Source organism: Phocoena sinus, chromosome 9 (assembly GCF_008692025.1).
Source record: "Phocoena sinus isolate mPhoSin1 chromosome 9, mPhoSin1.pri, whole genome shotgun sequence".
Classification (NCBI taxonomy): domain Eukaryota; kingdom Metazoa; phylum Chordata; class Mammalia; order Artiodactyla; family Phocoenidae; genus Phocoena; species Phocoena sinus.
The window spans coordinates 58551830-58568387 of NC_045771.1; the positions used below are offsets into that span (position 1 = coordinate 58551830).

The following is a 16558-nucleotide window of genomic DNA, read 5'->3' on the forward strand; positions in this document are numbered from 1 at the left end:
CTCTGCTAAGCCTTGAAAGTAGTTTTACCACAGGGAAGCCTGGGGTTTTGGAGCTAATTCATGTCACCATCAGCACGTAACTATTCTCTTTTTGAGTAACAACTCCTGGCATGCTTCTAAAACCAAATATCTGATTATAGAGTCAGGTTAAGTATGCAGTCTGGGCTGCCCTTCATGAACTGGGGATCATCAGATCCACAATCCAAAGGGCCATGTTTACCCTAAAACAACAAGCTTTACAGGCCACAAGGATAAAAGTATTAAGTAAATGGGTAGCTCACTCGGAACACAGAAGCCTAGACATTTTATACATTATAGGAAGTGCTTAATAAAAATCTCATTAAAGAAAGAACCAACACGCGAACCTGTTCCTAGCAATGAAAGATTCCTACTACAGAGGAGGCAATCAAACACTTTCTGAAGTAAATCTTGCCAGACTTCAGGCTTCATTAATAATATTTATTTTAAAGGTCACTTTTTATTGTAACAAATATAAAGTCATCAATGTTTTACAAATTGTCAAAAATGCTTTAAGTACCAAAAAAAATACATTAGTAAAATGAATGTTATATTGTATTATTTGGTATATACTGGATACTGTCAACATGCATACCATATGTCAGAAAAGCTCATGCATTATTGGAAGAGAGCAAAAATAAGATATAAGTGCTCTATTGTCTGATTACAAATTCATTGCTTCGGTTAGTTTTCTTTCTTCAGGGATACCATTTACCTGCAATGTGTAAGAATGAATATGGGCATGAGTTAAGCATGGACACTTTTAGATTTGGAGCAAAACGAATTACTGCAAGGCGTAATGTTCTATCTTCTTAACATAATTTGAAATAATTATGTTGCATTATTTCTCTGCATTTGGTTTTCAAAAAAAAGGAAATTCTAGATTAGTCATCTCCTTCTTGGGTCAAAGCTACAATGTTCCGTATTTCTCAAAAGGCACGGCCTGAAAATTCCTCCCACAATAAACAAAAAGAATGAGTTTGACTGCAGGACGTATGACTGTACCTTTTAATCGTGGCTCTTTAGAAAATATCATGTGGTTTGGAAGGGCAGAGAAAATGAGAAAACCTGAAGGGGCATCAAAACTAATGGCTTGGGCCTGGTCCAAACGGTAGTGCTATTGTCAGCTCTTAACTGCTCTATTATCTCAGCTAGTGCTTAAGTCCAGGATTACAACCCCAGCAGCTAGTTCATTTCTTAAACTTCTGATGATCTTTTAAAAGAAAACAACTAACTAAAGAAAACAAACTTCAAAATATACCCTCCCTTGACAAATTCCATACAGCAAGCTGCAAACAAAATGACTTGATATCCATGGGACAAACCCTGTGCTTAAATTACCTTCATAAAGAAAACTGTGACATCAGCATAGTGCTTTGAGGTAGTTGGAAAAAACAAATTATGAAAATCCTGCACTAATGTTGTTGCCTCTTTGCGATCCCAGGATAACCAGGATAGAGGGACAGCAAAGCTGTTGTGCACATGAAAATACATACATAGCACTGAATCCATGCACGTGCAGACAGAATGGAATAACTTATAAATTGAGAAACAAACTTCACTATTTCATTCACATGAACAGAATGGGAATAAGGAATGTAACTTGCCCATTTAGCTCTTCTCTTCAGGAGGTACGACTATTTGGTGTTACATTTATCAGAGGCAGAAACACAAAAATCTAATATCATAATTATAAAAGATGCCAGGCTGGTCTCTCTCCCTTTAGCACTTAGGTACTTTGGGGACTCATCAAAAACAAGAACAAGAAGAAAACAACCAAGAAGATATGGTGTACTTTAGGCAATAATACAGAAAATTACAGAAAAATATAAGAAAGCAAGAAGGTAATAGGCTATAAGTGTTAACTAAAAAGGAGATGAAAGCTTTCCTGACTCAAGCAAAATGCTTGTTCCCCAAAACCTGTCTTAGGAAAATAACTTAGAAAATTATGTTGAACAACCTAAAATCCCCCTAGGGAAATTCTTTGGCTCTTATAACATTTGCTCAGGCATAAATTATCTTTGTATTTGGAAACGGTGCCTATTACTAAAACGTAGCAAGCTAACAAGTCTACTTGCTAAAAATTTATACAACTATTAGGTAAATCTCCCTAACATCATCTACTTAGGTTTCCTTATTTCTCCCAATGGGAGGCGGGGAGAAGTCAAATCTAGATTTTTTAAGTATTCGAAAGAACTATTCACTATTTTTCTAGATATTGTCTTCCTTCACTCCTTGTCTGAACTAATTAAGAATCAGAGGTATGACATCTTAGGAGAGACGGAAGTCTAGGAGGTTAATGAGGAAGAAGTTCTAGCATTTCCATTGAAGAAATATTCTTTTAAAATTATACGTCTTTTTAAAAAAGTCATGAAATTAGTGGTAGTAGGGATTCATTTATTTCTTTGCTCTTTAGACAACACACAATTACAGCCGTTTGTTCCTTTATTAATCTCCTGAATGCTCACACAGTAGCACCACTGCATTAATATACTGAACAGTCTTGTTGAAACATGTTAGCATTTAATTAAAACAAGCAATCAGAATTGTGGGGGAAATTCTTATAAACGTTATTTCATAATTAAAATCTGATGAACAACTTCATTATACTTGCCTCAAATCTTTGAAAAGTTGTCAAACGAAAATCTCCTTAAATTCCCGAAAGCAGTAATAGAGAAGATAATTTTTTGAATGAAAACAAGCAATCATTTTCTATATGTGCCTAAAGTTTTTATGAGACTTACTTAATAGCTTCCCTACCACAATACCACTATTCATACTCAGAACTCCACATCCAACTTACATTTTTAAAACTTCTCTGGCTTTTCCAAAAGAGCTACAAAGGCATTACTGGTTGCTCAGCAATTAGAACTAGGAATCAACCACTAATTAGAAAACAATCATGAATAAGTTATCTACTTGGTACAGAGATGAATGAAATAATTGGCTGTGGAAAGTTTTTAGGGACACTTGAAAGAAATAAACTTAAAGAAAGCAAGTCTTAGGGAAACAGAATAGTCCAGGGAGAATTGCCCGCCATCTTGTTGTCACTGGTCATGTTATAAGAGCTTTTTAAACGGCATTAAAACCAGACCAACCATTTCTCATTTATCCCCCTGAAGCCTCAGTGATTAGTCACAATGGTTTCCTTTTGTAAGAGTCAGTTTCAAGCTGCTCACTTACTGAGACAAATCCTGGAAGCATCCAAGCTAAGAATTTTTCATACCAAGGGGAAGAATAGGGAGCTTCACTGAAGGAAGGGGATTTTATTCAGTCTTCCTTAATTAGACAGGACCTCCACGGATGCTTTTGCTGTAAGATCATTTACCCTGTGTTTATCACTCTTATGCCAATCTACGCAATGATCTAAGCTATTATTCAGAGGTTCTAACTCTGATTAAAGAATGACACAACTGTTTTGCCTCACTTGGTGAAGCTAAAGCTTCATAAATTATCTAGTAGTATAGTTATCTTTTGATCTATTAGCTTCGTTCATAAACATGAACTTATTACTTTTCATACTCACCTGTAGTCTGCTGTTGGGGAATCTGAGTCTGATGTGGCAAGTTCCTAGAAATGATTAACATCTTTTAGTAAAACTGTATTTGTCCACACACATGTTAACAGAGAGCAGACACATTAGCATGAAAAACTTATATAGCTGGAAAGACCCCAGAAATCATCTAATCCAGCACAAACACAGCCCCCCACCTCTCATAAGTTTATGGATGAGGAAACTGAGGTCTGAGGAAGATGAATAATAACAATATTTGATAATATTCATGGAGTTTCTACTACATGTTATACTCTACCTCACAACAACATAGGAGGTAGGTATTATTTTTCTCAATTTACAGATGAGGAAATAGGCTTGGAAGTCCAAGGCTACGTAGCCAGGAAGTGGTGGATAAAGATGAGAACATAGGACTCCAGGGCTTGTGTCTGTAACCTGTACACTTTCAGATCCAGGTCTAGAACACATATACACACTCACAGAACAACATATATTACCGTCTTCATTCACTGTGCCAAACCTGTGCTCCTCCATCCAAATCCCAGGGAATGACACTGGCTATCCACCCAACTGCACCAGTCAAAATATGGAAGTCATCATTGACTCTTCCCTCTCGTTCAGTTTCTACAATGAATCCCTTGGGAACCCTTCATGATTCTCCTCAATCTCCTTTGAATCTGTTTGCGTCTTCCCCATCTCTACTGCTACCTTGGTTGAAGCCATCATCATTTCTCATTTGGATCTCGGCAACTGATCTGAATTATTTCCTCATTCCCATTCTTGCTCCCTTATAATCCACTGTGCACATTGCTGTCAGATGATCTTCTGAGACACAAATCTGATTATGTCATTCAAATGAACACATTTCATTATTTCCTTATACCTACTGCAAATTAAGTTTCAAGTTTCTTAGTGTGATCTGGAAGGCCATCAATGTATCTGGTTCCTACGTGGAGCCCTCCCTGAACTTCCTGAAACAGAATCACCGCCACCATGGCCACTATCATCTGTTGCCCCCAACCAGCTCCCATTTATCCTTCCAAACTCAACCCAAAATTTGTTACAGTGGACTCATATTACTCCTATAATTTAAAAATATCCCACAGGAACGTTAATTAAAATATTTAACTTATTATTTTTAATTTAAAAAGTAACATCTCAAGTACCACCTCTTCTATGCCTCCTCACTCTCTAAGCACCCCTTTGCCAACTAGGTTACCACTGAGCGGGCTTCCATACACAAGCTGTCATTGTATTTCTCCTCACATAATGTTTAACTGCCCCAAAGAGCCTTAACAGTAAGAACCTTCCTATTTTGTTTAGCATCCCTAGCAGTAAGCATGCAATAAATTATGTTTGGATGAATACATGCAAAAATGAAGATACTTACAAAGATTCACATAATATACATGTTTATCAACACTCATATTCACCCATGCATTTTCAGATTTTGATATGAAAATTAGTTTACAAAAATGTACAATTTAGATTCTGTGTGGAAGAAATTCTAGGAGTCAGCCCCTTGCAACAGAGTAGGGCTTGATCCAAGCCAGGGATTTTCAAGGTTTTTTGTTTCTCTTCAGCAATGGAATTCCTTTTAATTGAAATCCTAAGCAGAACTCTTGATGTACAAAAGAGGTAAATGTGAGGTTGCCCGGGTTGAAACAAGGGAGCCAGGAATCCCGCCTGCTTTGTTTCCTTTGCCTCACATGCTGGACCCTAAGGCATTGGTAAGAAACCTCCAAGAAACAAAGTTTGAAAAGCGTTGATCTGAATCCTTTCAGCCAGGCAAATATTATGCTCCAAATACAGTGATCTAAACTCAAAAACAGTACATACTAAATACTGTTCAAACTTAAACTAATCCATAGGAATGGTAATGACTTCAAGTGATTTTTTTTAAAAGTTTCAGTTCCTTTTAAAATATATGGTTAAGGAAATAAAATCAGTTCTAATTCAATTTGAGGAAGTTACTTAATAATTCATCTCAATAATTACATTCTTTTTTTGCTATTCCCTATCAGCCCTATTTATCCTTGGGTGGTCTCCGAGAGTATTTTCCTTGGTTTGTTTATTCTTTCAGTACTTCACACAATGTATTTATAGTGCTTTTGATCACGAAAGTAAAAAGATTAATTTACAAACCACAGAAAGGAAATTAAGTTACAGATTTAAAGACGGGTAAACAAACATCTTTACTACCAAAGTCAAAATGCAATTTCATGGACATTTGGGAGGGGGATATGAGTTTTCTTTTAACTTCTCAGGTACAACTACTTTGGGTCTATTCTACATTAGAAATGAATACAGCACACCTTGCGTGCACACGCATGCACACACACACACACACACACACACACACACACGTCCTCATTTCCTATCATCTCTAGCTCTACCTGGCCTATTAATGGATTAAATCAATACATTTTGACAAAATAAAGATACCAAAGAGGAAAAAGAAAGCCTTTCAAAAGCCCTAGATCAGGATAACCAAATTCAAAATCAATCTGTGAATGAAGTAGCTGGACCCCACTCTCTCACTGGCCAACCCGCCTGACCCTTCTATGGAACACAGTTTTAAAACCACGGATCAAAGTCAATCTACACCCTGTCATTTCTTCTCTAGCCTTCGGGGTTTTTTTTCCTCTTTTGCTACAACCTTCTAAACAGCAATGGCCTTGGTTAGGTTTGAAGAGAAATGGTTAGTTCAGAAAGTGCCACACAAATGAGTAAGAAATCTGGAGGAGAAAGTATGAGCAACAGTGTGTATTACACTGGTTTAGGGATTTAAAAGTATCTGCAGTGAGCATCCCAATTAAGTTTGTTAAGTTTGAACAATGTACATGTGCTCCTCACAACTTCAACTGAAACTCAGATGAGTTACATACAAGTACAGTGTGTGCAACAAGGTGCTCAACAAAAAACTATGTGGAGATTCCACATCCCCAGAGTCTCCAAGGTGCGCACACATGACTGATTTTGCGGTTGACCAAACTTGTGGCTACAAGTAAGCCTGTGAGTGTTAATATACCTATGATGGGCATATTTGAAGTATGTATTCCATTTAAAGGTTGAAGGGAGGTAACTCATAAGAGTGCTGCTTCAAGCATACTAGAAAAATGCCCACGACTGACTTTGCTATAGTTGAGCAGAGAATGCAGTAAGAAAATGGAAACGCTTCTATCTTTGGTGAAAGCAGGCTGCTAATGGCAATTAGACAGGAAAAGCCGGGGTTGACTTCAAACAGAAGTCCTATGATCCTTCAAAGAAAGGACCTTTATAAAGTCATCAAACTCTTTAGAATAATTAAGCTATTAGTGGACTGGTGGAAAGATTATTATGTGTAAACTGAATTATGTAGAAAAAAGATTTACAAAAACTGTAATTCTCTAAATTATTAGCATTAATTTTTTTCTATTTTTACTACCATTAACTACAGGCATTTAAATAGAAAATTATGTAAATTGGCTATTGCACAAACTCTATCCTTTAAGAAAGCAAAGGTAATAACTTGCAAATTAATAAATAAGTGATTTGGGGGAGTAAACAATTATTTATTATTTGTGCAACCATTTTAAAGTAATTTGACATTCTTGGATATCCTGTAGAGTAATTCTATGAGTAAGGTTGATGATTATCAACTCATTATGTTCCTACTTGCTTGAAGACTCAAAAGCAAAGAAAGGCTGAGGGATTTGTATAAAGCCACAGAATCCATGCCAGAGTTGAAAACAAATGACATTAGTTTAGTTATGTGGAACACAAAACACTTCTTTTGAATTAGTATGTATTCATTTAAAAATAAGAAATAGTAATATCTTTTTGGAACTTCTCAATTATCAGCAAAATTGACATTACCTAAACCTTGAATTTTCTACAAAATTTTTTCTACAAAAATGCTGATGTGGACCCTATGACTACTTTTACTAAGGAACCAGGCCATTATTTTGCTCAAAGAAGGAAGGAAGGACACAAAGAAATTGGAAACATCACCACAATTTTAAATTTCAAGATCTAATTTTAATTAAAATCAATGTAGAATATACGTGGAATATAAAGAAGAAAGGAGAAATTCATTTATTTTAGGTTCTTTTCCCTACTTTTATAAAGCTGAAAGCAAGCCTACCACAGCTTTAAACTGAAGAAGTCCAAATCTCTAGAACCAAAATCCATCAGAGAGATACTATATCTATCACTTTTAGCATATACTCGCTGAATTTTTTTAAAAAGCCAATGGCTCTGAAATATCCTTGGCTGCTCGACACTTCTTGTCAACAGGAAATCATTATCTTGATCCCCCGAAACAGTCTCTTCAACTGATATTAACTTTCATTGAAACCTAATTTTTTATTTATGGAATTTTACCATGAAGCTGGTTCTCACTATTACCCAAGGGAAGACAAATGGAAAAATACTTTCGATAAAAGCTAAAATGATTAGTTACTAAATATCTATAATTAGAAGACTTAACTTTACTTTTATACTTGTTAATTTGCAAAAGATTAAACACAACCTACTTCCTGTCTTGAGGGAGACCCAATCACCCTGGATTAAGTGTTATGTTTAGTATAATGAACAAGGAAAATTTTTGTATAGCCAATTAAAATCTTCCTAGAAAATGTGTGGGTACTTTCCCCTATTATTCCTTATATAAATTCCTCATTGACGAGGCCTCCCACTCAGGGAAAATCAATTGATACTGATGTTGGGATTAAAAAAACAATAATGAAGAGGCAGATCTACCCCCTAAAAGACCACATAATACACTACAAATTAAAGAATAAATTATTTTTTAGAAATTGAATATTTGGGATCCTCCAGTCAATACTTCACATGAAATCGCAAAATGAGCACAGTTTACAGGTGGTTTTTATCTTTTCAAGGTTTACCGTTTCTCTGTCCCATTCGGATATCATTTTATAATCAGCACTAATCTCTCACTTCTCCACACCATCCTCCTCGGCAGTTTAAGGAAGTGTGAAAATCTAGAGGCACAAAGCCCAACACTCTGGACTGTCCCCTTTCACATTTTCTTTTAGCACAGACCCCTCAGGGGGAATTAGGAGAAACCGTTCCCCCTTTAAAACTTCCCCCCACTCCCTCCACAACAGAAATACTAGAAATACTGAATCCTAAAACGTAGGTTCTTTAAGTATTTAAAGCTGGGATTCCCAGTGTTTTTTTCCTGCTCCACCATAATACATACGTCCACCAGCTTCCAAACTCCCAGAAGTAGGGCCCTGGGATCTGTACTGCAAAAGCCTCACAGGGGAGTGTAACATGCAACTTGGTTTGGGAATAACCAGGCTAGACTACTATCTCTCAACATTCCTTTTAGGAATGTTCTATGTTTTATAGAATGTTCTATAAAATTCTATGCCTTGGAATTTGACTTTCTTAATTTAAATCATTACAAAAGCTTATCTTTGAAGTACATCAGTCAAATCTGTATTATATTTTTGATGTTACATCTTTGGTCAAAAACGTAACCTCTAATCACAACAATGATTCTTCGGGCAAAGCAAATTTACTTTTAAGAATTACTTTAGAATGTGATTTCTAGCAATGAATTGTACTAAGTCAGGGGACTGCCTATAGAGGCAAAAATTCTTCTTCCTATTAATGGTAACACATATTCACTGAGCTACAAAGATAACAGATTAAGTACAGATGCAGGCAGCCTGACTATACTGTGGGATGGGGACACTCTACAGAAGACACGGCTAGTGCTCCTCAAGACTGTCAAGGTCATGGGAAGCAAGGACGGTCTAAGAAACTGCCTAGAGCAGAAGAGACTAAAGAGTTATGCCAATTATTGTGTCCTAGACAGAATCTTGGAGCAGAAGAAGCACATTGTGGGGAAAACTAGTGAAATCTGAAAAAAAAAAAAAATCTGAAGTCTGGTTGATAGTAAAGCACCAATGTTGGTTTCTTAGTTGTGACAAACTAAGGGACTGTACGATGTTAACGATGGGAGAAATGGGGTGGGGGAATCTCTGGGAATCCTGTATTATCTTTGTAACTTTTCTGTAGCTTGAAAATCATTCCAAAAATTAAAAAGTTTATGAGGGCTTCCCTGGTGGTGCAGTGGTTAAGAATCCTCCTGCCAATGCAGGGGACACGGGTTCGAGCCCTGGTCCGGGAAGATCCTACATGCCGCGTAGCAACTAAGCCCGTGCGCCACAACTACTGAGCCCATGTTCCACAACTACTGAAGCCCACGCGCCTAGAGCCCATGCTCCACAACGAGAAGCCATTGCAATGAGAAGCCCGTGCACCACAACGAAGAGCAGCCCCCGCTTGCTGCAACTAGAGAAAGCCCACGCACAGCAACGAAGACCCAACACAGCCAAAATTAAAAATAAATAAATATATTTTTAAAAAGTTTATGAAACAATAAATATGTTAGCAAAGATCAAAATTAATTTGCCTTATATTTTTATATTATGTGATAATTTTAAAAGTCTGTCTATATTGTCTCTCTGATCTGAAAAGTAGAAGGAACACTGTACAAAATGAAATCCCCCCTTTCTAGCAGGTGTCCCGTCTCCTGGGCCTGCTCCAGTTTCCCTTTCCACTATGTGTTCAATCACCTTGCCCATAACCTGAATCAGAAATCCTTCGAGGTCAACGACCACATTATCTATCCCTGACTTGATATCAAGATTGGTAAATAACCTAATCTCAGTTTTGACCTAATTTAGGTCTCTTATCCATATCTCGATTTTATCATCTGCAAATGATTAAACATTTTTTTACTGTCTAATTTAAGGTGCCAGTCTGGAGTCCTATGAAGCATTCTACCAAAAAGAAAAGATTACTGCGTAATTGATAAGTAACTGTGGCAGCCTCCCGTTACACAACTGCTACGAGTTCTATAGACCTCGCTGTCACGAGGTTCGCTATACCTCGTGGACTGACTTGTTTCAAAGACCCAAACAAGTTTCTATGCAGCTCTTAAGGAAAGCTTTGAATGTTCTTGAGTCTTACTTAGAAGCCAACATAAACCTTCAGCCCTATTATGCCTGAATACTTCTGCTGTCAAGTCTGAAGAATAAACACAAAATAATGTAGCTAGCCACATTATTTATGAATGATAAATTCAGTACAGTTTGTATGAATATGTGAAGATGCATGAGGGTCAATTGATAAATAACAGGCAGCATTATCCAAGGATATACCTGGTTATCAAGTATTGTGATACCTCATCGAATATCTCATTTTAACATTGAGAATTCAGTTCGATCCAAATGACCAAAATATTTATGTATGTGTGTACTTGGGCTGAAATAAACCTTCAAAAACAGGGAAGGAGTAAAAGCTGAATTTGCGTAACGGACAGTTGTGATGAATCTGAAACAATAAATTCTCTATTATCTGGCATGGTTGGAAAATGAGGTTAATCACATATTCTGGCTTATAGGGAGTTACCATAGAGACCGTGCACATATTATCCATTTCCAAGAATAAAAGAAAGATAATATAAACTCAACACTGAAACTATATTGAATGTAATTTAATTTTCCTCTGATGAGTCAGACACACTTGATGATCTTGCAGTGCCTCAGAATAATCATTGTGAACATCATCAATTATCTATGTACCCTATTTATATAGAAGTGCTAGTTAACGGACTTTTTCCATTAGCAGAAATCTGAATAATATAAAGGTTTTCTGGACTTAAATATACATGTATGGTCAAATTGTTGTAAGTTCAATAAAATAACCTATTGCATTTGCAAACAGAGAGATCTGATCAACATAAGGACAGTCTTGATGGGGTTATGGAAGGACCAGGAAGATGCATTTAGTTATAAACTAGGTAGGAAGTTTTCTTTTGCTTGTATATTAGTAGCAAAATTGCGAAGTCCTAGGAACATAGAATCAAAATAAAGTTTAAAGAGTTATCCTTATTCCCAACAAATATGGTCAGAAAGCGTTATCTAAAAAGTGACCCAGGCTTTTTTTCCTCCCTTAAAGTTTTACTGACTTAAAAACATATTCAATTTCCTCTATTCATTATAATGAATATTTCTCTCCTCTAAAATTTGATAGCATTGTTATTTTGTCAATAGAAGATTTCCCAAACTGTGTTCTTTAAATAGAGCTACCTCTTCCGATCCTTTCCGTGCTTTTCACAAAGCATATCAACACACTAAAAGCTCTGAGAACTCTTGTAGTTTAAACAGAAAAAACAAAATACCCTGTTTCTCAAATGTATCTGACCACTTCATGTTTGAAAATATATATCAACCTTTGAAGAATAAATATCGACATTTCACTAGCATTCTTGGGTAAAGAACATAAGAAATGGAAGCCTTAAAGAATTCTTTAATTATTTTCATTTTGAAAATGAATGATAAGGCTGCTCATAATTTTCATCTAAAAAAAGAGAGGAGAGATTGCTAAATTGTGAACTATTACAATATTCTTGAAATTTTCCTAATTTTTCTCATCAGTATCTAATAATCCTGGTAAAGTAGGTTTCATGATGACCCTCTAACCATCAGAGGACATAGAAATCCATCAGTTCCATTCAGTACAACTCAATTTTGTGAGACTTTAATATCTACATCCCTGATAGAATATTGTTTCCAAAACTCAAAATTTTAAATGTATGCAATTTTCCCTACTGCTAATGGAACTTGAATCAATTACACACAAACACACACACACATACATGCACACAAACACATACCTTGGTCTGTCCAACAGTAAGTATGTGTTGTTAGAGGACTTCAGGAAAATATTCATAATACTTTTAAGAGTCTCATTCTCTACTGAGCTAGCTGGGCACGCTTTCACAATATTTTTAGATTGCCAAACTATTTTGGACAAACTTATAGTCTGACTGCCTATAATACTCGTATTAATTACTGTTTAATCTTCAAATTACCACATGCTCTTTACACGGTTGCAAAATAAGCATTTGCAATGGAAAAATATACCCAATATGGTTCCCAAATAAATCTTTAATCAGTAAGAGGTTACTTTTATATCATATCCTAACGTTTATCTGTGTGTGTGTGTGTGTGTGTGTGTGTGTGTGTGTGTGTGTTGGGGTGAGAGGGCCAGATTTTTTTGTGTATCCATTGTATTTACAAAAGTAAACTGAAAAGGAGGATCTCAAAAGCAAACCGTGACATCCTTGGGGAAACTGAATTTAACGCATTTTAACATATGGTTAAAAAAGAAAAGAACAGCCATGTTCTTAGAAATAAATGGCACTTTTACCTACAATTCCCTTATACCAAAACCGAGCTTCTAGACATATAACATGGGTTCTCAAGAGCAACTGGCCAGTCTCCTCAACCAATCTCCTCCACACCTATCCCTTACAAAGGCCTCTTCCCAGGCTAACCATAGTCCTTCCAGCACTACAGAGAAGGTCTGTACTAATAAGTTGTGTTTTGAGCCAAAATTGGAACTACTCATTTTGATATATAAGCAAATGACAAAAAACAAACAAAAAAACGCTGAAAACCCTGAGGCAAAAAATTTAGATTAAATAGATCTGTGGTAATAACATTAAAAACAATAGGCTAACAGAACCAAACAATTCTAATAGCTCTAAAAAGTAATCCATTTGCTATGCTTTAGGACATGCCTCTCTTTTCACAATTAACTCATCTTTGAGCAAGCATATGTTAGTTTATTAGCAGTGCCAGTTTCTTAAATATTAAGAGGAATGTCAGCTTGTTTGGATTAGTGAAGGAAAAAAAGCATTTCCTGAAGGTAATTCTATTTATTTGGGTTAGCACCATGGGGTTGGGATCTACACTATCAGTATTTTGCTATTTTCTCCTCCAGTTATAAACAAATAAATGCAACAACAATGAAGACGTCCAGTCTTGAAAGACATTAAGTAGATATATTCATGCATTAATAATTACGGTTCCAGGGGCTTCCCTGGTGGTGCAGTGGTCAAGAATCCGCATGCCAATGCAGGGGACACGGGTTCCAGCCCTGGTCCGGGAAGATCCCACATGCCGCGGAGCAACTAAGCCCATGCACCACACTACTGAGCCTGTGCTCTAGAGTCCGCGAGCCACAACTACTGAGCCCACGTGCCACAACTACTGAAGCCCGCATGCCTAGAGCCCATGCTCCGCAACAAGAGAAGCCACTGCAATAAGCCCGCACACCATAATGAAGAGTAGCCCCAGCTTGCCACAACTAGCAAAATGCCACGCGCAGCAACAAAGACCCAACGCAGCCAAAAATAAATAAATAAATAAATTTTAAAAATAATAATAATTACGGTTTCAAGTGGATACTTACTGCTGTGTTTGCATCAATGGCATATTAGTGCTCTCATAATTGTCTGCGTGTAGAGGAGGTATGATTTCCCCAGTCACAGGGTGAAACACAGGAAGTGTTGACAGGGGCCATGCTATCTCTCTATTCTTGGACATGTCACGAAGTTCTTTGGTAGATTTCTGAATAGCACTATGATGGACCAGTTGGATGCTAGGTCAAAAAGAAATAAAACCACATATATTTAGAATCACATACTAGCCCCACAGGTCATCAGTTTGAAAAAGTTACAAAATCATTTTTTCTTTTTAAAATAAGAAGACATCATTTAACTCTGGGCATTCTACAAGTTATTTCAGAAAAAGATACATTTCATATACTTTTAACGTAACAAAACTGAAAATTAGAAACTAATTTTTAAATAAATGCATCTCTCATTAAAGTAAGCTATAAAGCACTGTGTTACTATTACAGCCCTAGGTAGCAAACTACTATTCTATTTAATTTCTATGATTAAGATAAAACTACCATAGCTTTTATATTGTTGCTTCTGATGGGGCATTTATAAATACTCACAGAAGTTTCATTTTATGGTAGGTTATTACTGTAGATTCAGGAAAACGTGTATGAAAGGTCTTTTCATCTGTTCTCTGGTTTATAGAAATGCAGATTGGGAAATCACATAATATAAATGGCAAGTTAATATTCTGAATCTGAAATATTTTAGTTTTAATTTTTATCTATATAATCTTAGTTTTCACACACTTTTTATTTTTAGTCTCACCCCTCCTTAATATCTCTATTTAGAAAGCAGCTTTCACATTTATGAAATAAACTATGAAAGATGATGAATGGAAAAAAAAAAGGCATGACACACATGTATGGAGCATGAGAAGCAACTGAGAAATGAAAAAGAAAATAACAGGAAGAAGACACTTACTCTGGTGTTTGCATGTTTCTCTTTTCCCTAGAAACAAAACAAAATTTATGAATTAAATAATAGCATTGATATTTGGAACATTAAGACTATATGCTCATGGATCTGGCACGAGGTGGAAATGCTGACACTGTTACTATTAAACGCAACCAGGCAGCATTTGCCACCAGGTTTATGACGTTACTTGGATGAGTACACATACAGAGATGGAATACTGGTGAGAAACGCACAGGAAAAAATGAAAAAAAAAATGGAGATTAAGAATCAAGCTCTTGGAAATAAGTTCCATGACATAATGAAATCAGGCTACATGTAAAAATGGAAGAATTTGTTACTTGCTGCTTTATTAATTTTTTATCCTTTGTTTTGTTACCCTGACTTCCAGATAATCTCGGGAGATTATTTTAATTGACACAGATGTCCAGAAAGTACTAACTATTCATGAAGTGAAGACTCATTACTCAAATTATCATCTTATTTTCATTAATTTACTCCTAAGTTTTTATATATCTATATATACCTTTAAATATTTAGGTGGCATCGCCCTGTTTGATAGCAGAACAATTTCAAGAAAAATTCTGACCGTCATTTCTGATCAAACTGACTGAGACAATTTATTTATTTAAAGTGCAATTACCATGTCAATAGATTCCGCAGTCTCTGCTTACACAGGATGGCTTGTATAACCAAAATATCTAGCCTCAGTTATTCTTGGGACTGTTTTGCCTGCAAGAATTTACATCTAGCCTTAATAATTTTTGAATAAAGTAATTATAACCTCTAATTTAATTTACTAGACTCAAAACTATTTTACTTCATTTTAAAGGAATAAAGTACTGTAGTTTGACTTGAACACAATTTCAATTCATTTATAAAGTGTTTTACGCACTAAATGAAACTTGGCTTTTAATGGGATCTTATATGTTATCTTAGTAGCTCTATAATTTTTTATTAGTGCTTTAAAGTACTCACACTCCTTCCCGTCGGCAGCACATGATATAAGCAAGTATTAGAAAAAGGACCAATGCTACTGCCGAGGGCACAGCCAGTGTAATTAGGAAATCCGTGTAATAGTCTCTGCTTTTCAAAGAATCGGAAGGGGGTTTGTATTCTCCACCATCAGGTAAGATCCCTTCTCCACGAATCACTTCGTGATAGGTGGACACTTGCTTTGTTTTATCAACCTGACACAAAAGAAGACAATTACACATCAAATTAATAGTTGCAAACATTATGAGAGTTTAAGATCTAGACATATCAAGACAGTCTTTGACTAATTTCTAAAAAGCAATCTTTTCCAATTACTTTATCACCTTGAACTTGTAATTATTTATGGAAACTAGGAAGAAGTAATGCATAAAAGTAATAAATTAAAGGGTGCATACTGGCCTACTTTCTAGGTCCTTCCCACGACATATATACATACATAAGTGTATACAAATATAACAAATACGTGTGCATGTGTAGGTGTGTGTGTGTACAGTTGTTCTTTTTCAGTTTACTTCCTCCAAAGCAGAAGTCCTTCACACCACTCTGTATATTTCTTGTTTCCTAGTGACAAATCTCTAGTGCAGATGTTACAAACTGTGAACTGGCTGAGTTCACAGCCAGTTCATACTCACAGTATGTGAGTATGGTTTCTAAGGTTAGTAAAAGAGAAAAAAAAAAGAGAGAGAGAGACAATTTCTACGGGACTACAACCTTGATCTTTCTGCCATCCAGCTGACAGAAGTAGTTTTTAGGAAAGATAGTTTAAGGAACAGGTAACCCATCCAATGCTACAGTTTCAATAAATTCTATTCCAAGTTCAAAAAATGTACAACAGTTGGACT

At 36.0% G+C, this 16558-nt stretch overlaps 1 protein-coding gene across 7 annotated transcripts in view; it reads right to left on the minus strand.

Annotated features, from left to right (window-relative positions):
- Positions 1-445: 445 nt before the first annotated feature.
- The window catches only part of SGCE (sarcoglycan epsilon), a 68096-nt gene continuing 51983 nt past the window's right edge, over positions 446-16558 (minus strand). For 5 of the 7 annotated variants that reach the window (XM_032643514.1, XM_032643512.1, XM_032643511.1 and 2 more), the window contains 5 exons: positions 15699-15910; positions 14730-14756; positions 13814-14002; positions 3545-3588; positions 446-733 (listed from right to left, as the gene is read on the minus strand). In XM_032643514.1, the coding sequence (XP_032499405.1) occupies positions 717-733; positions 3545-3588; positions 13814-14002; positions 14730-14756; positions 15699-15910 (489 nt within the window). In that variant the 3' untranslated portion in view covers positions 446-716. The remainder of the gene's footprint in view (positions 734-3544; positions 3589-13813; positions 14003-14729; positions 14757-15698; positions 15911-16558) is intronic. The other 2 variants (XM_032643510.1, XM_032643513.1) reach the window with 1 other exon arrangement.